We start from the raw sequence: 9,153 nt of genomic DNA, 5'->3' as shown, positions 1-9,153 counted from the left end.
ACAAATTATCCAAAGGCGCAAGCCACATACTAATGTCCCAGTCATCAGCACTAGTCACTCATCAAACTAATCATCATACAGGGGACAGCGACATAACCAGTACGGTCAATGTTAAAACCTATCAGCAAGAAAACAGGATTTGGGAAAAATTGGGAATTGACAAAGTAGCAAGAAGACAACAGGCCTGTTTATCTCTGCTCCCCAGCATGAGTCATGAGAACCTCTGCCGTAATGAGCCGCTGGCATCTTGCCCTGTTTACAGAACTAATTGGACAACGCTCCAGAATTGTTATTGACATTTCTGAGAACAAATACGATGTTACGGCATAGGGGAGCTGATTGCCGAGGAGTGAGGACGCCTCATACTCATGTGCTTAGAATTCGTGAAAATGTTTCTACTTTTACAATCTTTCAAGGGGTTGTCCCACAAAAAATATTCTACAGTTTTCAAACCAGCACCTGGGTCTGAACACTTTTGGAATTGTATGTAATTAAAAATGTAGTATAGCCACTGAAATCTATCTGTATAGCGGCACCTACTGTTTGTCTTTTTCTTATTTCTTTGTCCTTCTCTCTGAGATGGCCGCACATGCTCAGTTTCATCCTTCAACTGCCTCCTGAGCTGTGATAGGTAGAGCATGGACACGCCCCCTGAGCTGTGATAGGGAGAGCATGGACACACTCCCTGAGCTGCAGCCAAAAAGACACGCCTCCTGAGCAGCCAGCTTGATATAAATCTAGCAGAGCAATGAGTGGGAGATCTCTGGATCCATGTGAGGTACAGGGCTGGTTCTAGCTTTGTTAGAAAGAGAGAGTCATGTACTATATGATGTCTGATTTTCATTTTTTTACATTAGTCAAGGGAGAACCCCTTTAATAGGAAAAGTTCCAAAACAAAAAAAAAAAATTTTCATTCTTCTACTTCTAGCCCACTTGATGCCACCTAAAAGATCACACGACTGTAAGAATATGTACAGTATGTACTGTCAGAGCCCTGTATGGTCTATGGGCATACCCATGGGATACACCAGCTGTCACAAAACATGGAGAAATAGGGAGGGGCGTGATTTATACAGTATGGGACACTCACTGTATAAATGATTTAGCAACGGAATACCAGCCAAATCACAGTGACATAGCCACAGGTAGAGGCATACCTCCACGGTATATGTCGTAAATGTCTAAAAGATACAGGTTCTTTCTCTGGGACCCCTACTTACCTTGAGAATGGGGGTCTTTCAACCTCTGTCTCATGGATGGTGTGAATGGAAAGGTGGCCGTGCACGCTCAGATCTTTCCATTCACTTTTAGGGGATTTCCAAAAAATAGTTGAGTAAGGGTACTTTCACACTTGCGGCAGAGGATTCCGGCAGGCAGTTCCGTCGCCGGAACTGCCTGCCGGATCCGTCAAAACGTATGAAAACCGATGGCATTTGTCAGACGGATCAGGATCCTGATCCGTATGACAAATGCATTGAAATGCCGGATCCGTCTCTCCGGTGTCATCCGCATCCGCGGTATTATTTCCGTCCTGAAAAGTCAAAAAGACTGAACTGAAGACATCCTGATGCATCCTGAACGGATTGCTCTCCATTCAGAATGCATTAGGATAAAACTGATCAGTTCTTTTCCGGTATTGAGCCCCTAGGACGGAACTCAATACCGGAAAAGAATAACGCAAGTGTGAAACTACCCTTAGTATGCTATTTTTAGAGCTGCCCTAAAAGTGAATTGAGAGACATGCAGCTCTCCATTTTTCACAATTCATCGGCTCCGTTTTATAGATACGTGTTAGTCTTAGAGATGGGACCCGTTGTTATCTGACATATATGACGTATCTTCTGGATATGATAAGTCCAATAGGTCGGCACTGCAGGTGAGAATTTTGTGGTGCTCGCGTCCTAGGATTGGCATCCTATGAAACAACAGCAAAAAAGGGCCGGCACTCACTATAAATTATCTGCAAAAAGTTCTGTTTATTGTCACATAGTCCTGTGACGCGTTTCGACACTCGCTGTTTGATAAAGACACCTGCGAGTGTCGAAATGCGTCACAGGACTATGTGACAATAAACAGGACTTTTTGCAGATAACTTATAGTGAGTGCCGGGCCTTTTTTGCTGTTGTATCTTCTGGATATGTCATATATGTCAAGAAGGCGATAACCCTTTAAGGGAAGTGAGTGCCACAGACCACTCTTTTTTTCATATACATCTTCTCTTTTACATTTTTTTTGCATTTTATAGAGGCAGTGATAAGCCACTGTGCTTGAGTATACATTAATAGGTCAATGGTGCATTTTCTTTCTGAGGATCAGTAAGGTCAAACATGTTCCTAAAAGTAATCCATCATTTTTTAAGTTACTCATACACTTGAGATAATTGTCCTCCAAACGGACAGCTAACTCTCCCGATCCCCCCATACACATGCATGCTGGAGTCAGCCAAGCATGCATGTGTTGTAAATGAGAGAGGGAAGAAAGCCACGGCCAGGCATCTCTGGCAGCAGTTTATCTGCCCCAAAATATAAGCATTGGGCGTGTTAAAATTCAGCATGCCCTACTCTTCTCTCCCCTGCCATCTGGGGAGAGTCGGGCCCCCATATACATTAATTGCTTGGCTGACATATATCTAATGTGTTTGGCTTTAGTCTAGCAAAACCCCTTTATTGGTGAGTCATTTGCATTAGGAAGGTACCCACAGACCCAAAGGATATATTAAGATGACAGTCAGCATCAGTTACTAGTGCAGTGTAATATGGAAATAATTGATTAGGTGATTGATTTTAGACTTTGGGATACTTGGCTAAATCGTTTTTTTTTTCCACAAGGACATTGATTGCTTAACAAATTTAGAAACATATACAATGATCACATGTATTTTACTAAGCTACTTATAATTTGTCATGGAATATCATACTAACAGACCATTCTGTCATATTTCCTCACAGACTATTTTTTTCTTGAATTCTTCTTACAGGAGGTAAAGTGCAATGTCTATGTGTGCGTGTGTGTGCATATAATCTCCGTGCCCTAACAAATCGAAATCTGCTCAATTTATTAGCATAAACAGCAACAACCAAGATAATCAGGATCTAAAATATTTATTAAAATTCATTTTAAAAAATTATATTTACAAAAAGTGCATATAGATTCCAGAATTATAGTGCAAAATATTTACATGAATCAGACCCACTCCACCGAGCAAACTGAATAGGTTGGGCCACTGGATCAGTGCAAAATATAACTTCTCCCCAAATGTCATGTGTCCAGTGGTCAAAGAGAGACATTACACTTTTGTTTGGACTGTTGTATTTGATGTGACACTAATGTTACAGTAATGTGTTGTGAAGAAGTCGTTACTCTTGAATTTGTGGAGTAAGTGTCTCTTTCACAATTAGGAACTGGGACTCCCGGTGGCATCTCTTCAGCTTGGCACGGCGGTTTTGAAACCAGATCTGAAATTAAAGAAAAAGTTGGATTAGCATGAGATGAAGTTGGCCTGCTGTTATCAAACCATACTGTAAAATCATGTAAATGGAGATTTTATTAAAGTTTAATTGCCATTGGGTTCAAGATTTAGTGAGGAGACCTGAGAAAGATAGTGGTATCCCAATTTATGAGGAGTGGGCATGTTGAATATCAGCAGATATGCTGCTAGTCTCGCTTTCCTCTATACATCAAACAAATTGGTCCAAGATCAACAAGACAGATTTCAATCAGATCAACTTACTCGCAATTTAGACTGATATTAGTCTACTGAGAGGACAAATATGTGCATTAAAATCATCAAAATGTTTCTTTAAAGGCATTGTGTGCCAATATTATTTTACAAAACTTTTTTTTTTTACCGAATGTGAAGTAATAGTAAAAGGAAATTTGGATTAAAAAATCCACAATTTAAGAAAAAGAAATGGAGACTATTGGTTTCAATAAAAAGTTAATTGGGGATAGTTGTTATTTATATGCATGAAAAGTCTTTCCAAACAAATTTAGCCGATGCGGATAAATAACAAACTGGGATTATTATATTATAAATTTGGACAGCTGACATGCAATTGAAGATTGTAATGTCTTACCTGGATTCTGTCTTCATCTAAAGATAACTTGTTAGCAAGTTCCTCTCGGACATCTATACCTGGGTATGAATTGACTTGGAAAACATTCTCCAGAACTTCAATCTGAAAGTTAAATGAAATGAATTGTGTGTTCAGATAAATAGAAAGATAAAGCAACGTGAATAGATAGTTCAATATATATGAAATAGAGCAATAGATATGGTATACATAGATATGGGATCAATAGAGAGATACAGAATAGAAGGGAGGATAGATAGATAGATAGATAGATAGATAGATAGATAGATAGATAGATAGATAGATATGGAATAGAGGGAAAGATAGATGGATGGATGGATGGATAGATAGATATGTAATCAAAGAAAAGATAGATGGATGGATAGATACCTGGCTTCTAGTGAAGGCAGTTCTGGGTCTCCTTCCTCGATACCAGCTCAGTTCTCTTTTATAAGTCAGGCGTTCACTTGTTGGGCAGCACTTTTCATACCGAACACCCCCTTCCTTTTCTGTGGCATGTTTCGCCGGGTGCACTTGTAGAGGTATTTCATAGCTGATGACAGGTAGTCGCCAGCAGTGTGTACCGACCTCTAAAATAAAACACACATTTCACAACTTAGCGATGTAGGATTTTATACCAGCTCACTCCAAAATTGCTATCTCTCAAATTCACTTATTTAGGAAGTGTGATGTGACACGCACCCGTCAGTGTTTACACCACAACTGATGTCACACCTGATAACAGAGACAGCAATTACACAAGACGGATCAGCCAATAGATGCTGTGTGATATCGCCATACCACAGGGTCACAGGTTTATAGGTTTCCCCAGAGATATCTAATATGCAATCAACTATACACAATAAGGCGCAATGCCGGTACGTAGACCCACCTCTGCTGCAATAGTTATCCATCCAGGGCCTGTAGGGTCTTATGGCGGCTGAATTTAAGTCCCTATTCTTGTCCAATCCAAGGATGCTTTCGATGGAAAACGAACAAGTTGTGGATTTGTTGCTTCCAAGACGAGACTGGAGCTCTGCCGGCATCTTTGGGCTTCTCTCATACACGGATACACTTGTCATGGTTTTGGTCTTCAAGCAGATCCAACAGCACCCAGAATGTTTGTGGTCGAGTCTTGTGGCCCTCCTTATAGCTGTGTTAACAAGGGGGCCGGATTTACAACCTCATTAATTAAAATCTTTCATTAGAAAGTCTTAGCATCTCAATGAAGACTCTCCCACCAAGAGGCAAGAGGAGTTAATTGTTTATTTGTTTGGCAAGTAATTAGCAGCTAATGGGGACACTAGGGGGGGTCACCTAGAGGGACAGTGTTATCTTTCCCAGCCAGCAGATCTCTACTTTCTCTGGCCGATGAGCAGACTTTAAACTCATCTTTTATTTCAGACCATCAAAGTATAAAATTCTTAAATTTTCAATTTCACCGACACCACTCGTTTCAAGCAAGCAGCATTGTCGAAAACCGCTCAAGCAATACGTAATCTTATTTAGCAGAGGTTTTTTTTTTCCAGGGAAATAAAATAAATAAAGAAAGCTCTTAATGCTATTAGACTAATCCTGCTGAAAATGCAGCATTTATTTCATATGATTATTTAGTGGTTAATGTGGTCTGGTAGGGAACAATAGGTTTTGGCACAAGGCACATTACTCCATGCTGGCAACGTTGTTCAAATCAGTGTAATTGTTTTTTAAGGACTTGGATTAACAAAGTGGGGCGGTGGCCCCCTGTATTTTAAATAATAATACGCTTGTTTATTTACCAATTACCACTTTTAATTCAGGTGGATTGGATGTTAACCAATTAGTGTTCAGTTACTCTTGATAGATTGTGAATATTGGCCCTGATAATTTTTTTGTTGTTGCAAAATATTATTATTATTTATTTTAAAGCACCATTAACCCTTTCTGCCCCAGGCCAGTTTTCACCTTCCTGCCCAGGCCATTTTTTGCGAATCTGACATGCGTCACTATAAGTGGTAAGAACTTTGGAACGCTTTTATTTATCCAAGCCATTCTGAGATTGTTTTCTCGTGACACATTGTACTTCATGACAGTCATAAATTTGAGTCAATATATTTCACCTTAATTTATGAAAAAATCCCAAATTTTAAAAAATTTAGAAAAACTCACAATTTTCAGAATTTCAATTTCTCTGCTTTTAAAACAGAAAGCAATACCTCATAAAATGTTTATTACTTAACATTCCCCATTTGTCTACTTTATGTTGGCATCATTTTGTAATTGTCATTTTATTTTTTGGGGACCTTAGAAGGCTTAGAATTTTAGAAGCAATTCTAAAAAAAATGTAAGAAAATTTCCATAATAAAGAATTTTTGGAAAACAAATATGTTTTTGTGTCTCCATTTTGTGAACGCCATATTATTTTTTTTTCTGCCAATTGTCTTGTTCAGGGGCTCATTTTTTGCAGGAAGAGTTGATGTTTATATTGGTACCATTTTTGGGTACATATGAATTTTTGATCATTCATTATTACACTTTATGAGGCAAGGTGACCCAAATAATTGGTTGTTTTGGCACAGTTTTTTTTTATTTTTCTTTACATCGTTCACCTGAGGGGTTAGGTCACGTGATATTTTTATAGAGAAGGCCATTACAGATGTGGCAATACCTAATATGTATACTTTTTCTTATTTATTTAAGTTTTATACGATAATAGCATTTTTTAAACACAGCTTTTTTTTTTTATTGACCGACTGTCATTTTTTGCGGGATGAGATGACGGTTTGATTGGTTCTATTTTGGGGGGCATACTCCTTTTGATCGCTTGGTGTTGCACTTTAAATGATGTTAGGTGACAAAAAATTGCTTTTTTGGCACTGTTTTAATTTTTTATTTTTTACGGTGTTCACCTGAGGAGTTAGGTCATGTGATACTTTTATAGAGCAGGTTGTTACGGATATGGCGATATCTAACATATCTACTTTTGCTTTATTTATTTCACTTTCACACAATAAATGCATTTGTTAAGCAAAAAAAATCATATTTTAGAGTCATATTTTTTTTTATTTTTTGGGCGATTGTCTTAGGTAGGGTCTTATTTTTTGAGGGATGAGGTGACGGTTTGATTGGTACTGTTTTGGGAGGCATACGCCTTTTTGATCACTTGGTGTTGCAATTTTTGTGATGTAAGGTGACAAAAAATTGCTTTTTTTGGCACTGTTTTTATTTTATTTATTTATGTGTTTACTTGAGGGATTAAGTCGTGTGATATTTTTATAGAGCTGGTTGTTACGGATGCGGCGATACCTAATATGCATACCTTTTTTTTTATTTCGCTTTAACACGATAATTGCATTTTTGAAACCAAAAAAATTATGTTTAAGTGTCTCCATGTTCTGAGAGCTCTATCTTTTGTCTTATATAGGGGCTGTTTTTTTGCGGGATGAGGTGACGGTTTTATTGGTACCTTTTTGGGGGCATACTCCTTTTTGATCGCTTGGTGTTGCACTTTTTGTGATGTAAGGTGACAAAAATGGCTTTTTTTTTTACATTTTTTTTTTCTTACGATGTTTATCGGACGGGGTGGATCATGTGATATATCTACAGAGCCAGTCGTTACGGACGCGGAAATACCTAATATGTGTGTGTTTTATTTATTTTTTTCTATTTTTTTTATATAAAATCAGGGGAAAGGGTTTTTTTTTTTTCTTTTTTTACTTGAAAAGTTTTTTTTTTTTAATTAAAAACTCTTTTTTTGACTTTTCTTTTCAACTTTAATTCTGTCCCACTCTGGGACTTTATTTTTGAGGTTTGATCCCCTCTGCAATGTGTTAAAATACATCTGTATTGTAATGCATTGCCTGTTAGTGTATTACACTGAGTAATACACTAACAGGTTGCCTAGGAGAAGGGCCTTTGGGCAGCCTCTGCACGGCATCGGGCTGCCTTCTCACCCATCGGGTCCCCGCCACAGCAGCGCGGGGACCCGATGGGCTCCCTCACCCTCCGCAAATACATTCTATGCCGCTGTCAGCGCTGATCGCAACATAGAAGAGGTTAATCCACCGGCATAGGCTTGTACAGCGAGGCCCGGCTATCAGGGACTGCCGGTCGCCTGCAGTGATCGGGCGCGCACCGCTCCGGTGTCCGCCCAATCACCATGACGTAATGGTACATCAAAATCCGGGAACGCACCTGCCGCCATGGCGTACTATTACTTTATATGTCGGGAAGGGGTTAATTCCATGGCACTGTACAGCCGGGGTAAACAAATATAAAAATACAATAAACAAAAAACTATTACCAGACTGGTACAGAGGGGTATAGGACCGTGCCTGCAAGAGCTTACAATCTATAAGATAGTATAAAAATGCATTAATTAATTTAATTTATTAATTCATTTTAGAACATTTAATGACATACTAGGTCGTACTGATTTTGACACATAGTAAGAACCTTTTCACTCCCTTCAGCACTGGTTTCCCATATTCATATGTATTTTGGATTACCCCCTTAATGAAAATAATAAAAGCCTTTTAGGCTACAATAAAAAAAAAGGCAAAATTGTCCATTTTTAACCAGATATATATATTTTTTTAAGCGGATGGCATTTTGAAAAATGGCCATTAAAAACAGTCCCCTTGCATTGTATGGGGGTTGTCTGTCCATGAAAACGGACAAAATAGGACATGTCTTATTTTTTGATGGCTGTTAGATAAAAACAGTGAATAGACCCAAAGGGAGTAATTTATCATGAGGGGAATATATGAATTCAGTTTTGCTTGGGTCTGTGTTGGCATACTATATGCCACATTTATCAAATATTACATGCTCTTTGATAAATTTGTCTTATCCCTAAAACTAACACTTCAGAATTCTGGAGAAAAGGCATAATAAAATCAGGGTCATAGACCGCAGAGGTTCTAAAAACGGCTATACAACGGCTGTTATAAAAACAGCCTTCACACGCCCCTCCAGTGATGGCTGCCAGTGTCGCTAGGGACAGGAAGTCCTAACTCAGCAATGTAAACTAAAACTGATGAGCGAAGGGCAGATTTCTCAAGTCTTTAAAGGGAACCTGTCATCAACTTTATGCTGACCT

At 38.6% G+C, this 9,153-nt stretch overlaps 1 protein-coding gene across 1 annotated transcript; it reads right to left on the bottom strand.

Moving 5' to 3' along the window:
• Positions 1–3,356: 3,356 nt before the first annotated feature.
• On the bottom strand, positions 3,357–5,155 carry HESX1 (HESX homeobox 1). The gene is made up of 4 exons (XM_040408728.1): positions 4,966–5,155; positions 4,464–4,663; positions 4,077–4,178; positions 3,357–3,455 (listed from the first exon to the last, which is right to left on the bottom strand). The coding sequence occupies exons 1-4, from the start codon at positions 5,153–5,155 to the stop codon at positions 3,357–3,359; spliced, it is 591 nt and encodes a 196-aa protein (XP_040264662.1).
• Between the last annotated feature and the right edge of the window lie 3,998 nt (positions 5,156–9,153).

The sequence above is a fragment of the Bufo bufo genome, chromosome 9, assembly GCF_905171765.1.
Source record: "Bufo bufo chromosome 9, aBufBuf1.1, whole genome shotgun sequence".
NCBI lineage: Eukaryota > Metazoa > Chordata > Amphibia > Anura > Bufonidae > Bufo > Bufo bufo.
Note: the sequence above shows the minus strand (reverse complement) of the source record. Positions and strands in the feature narration are given on the sequence as shown.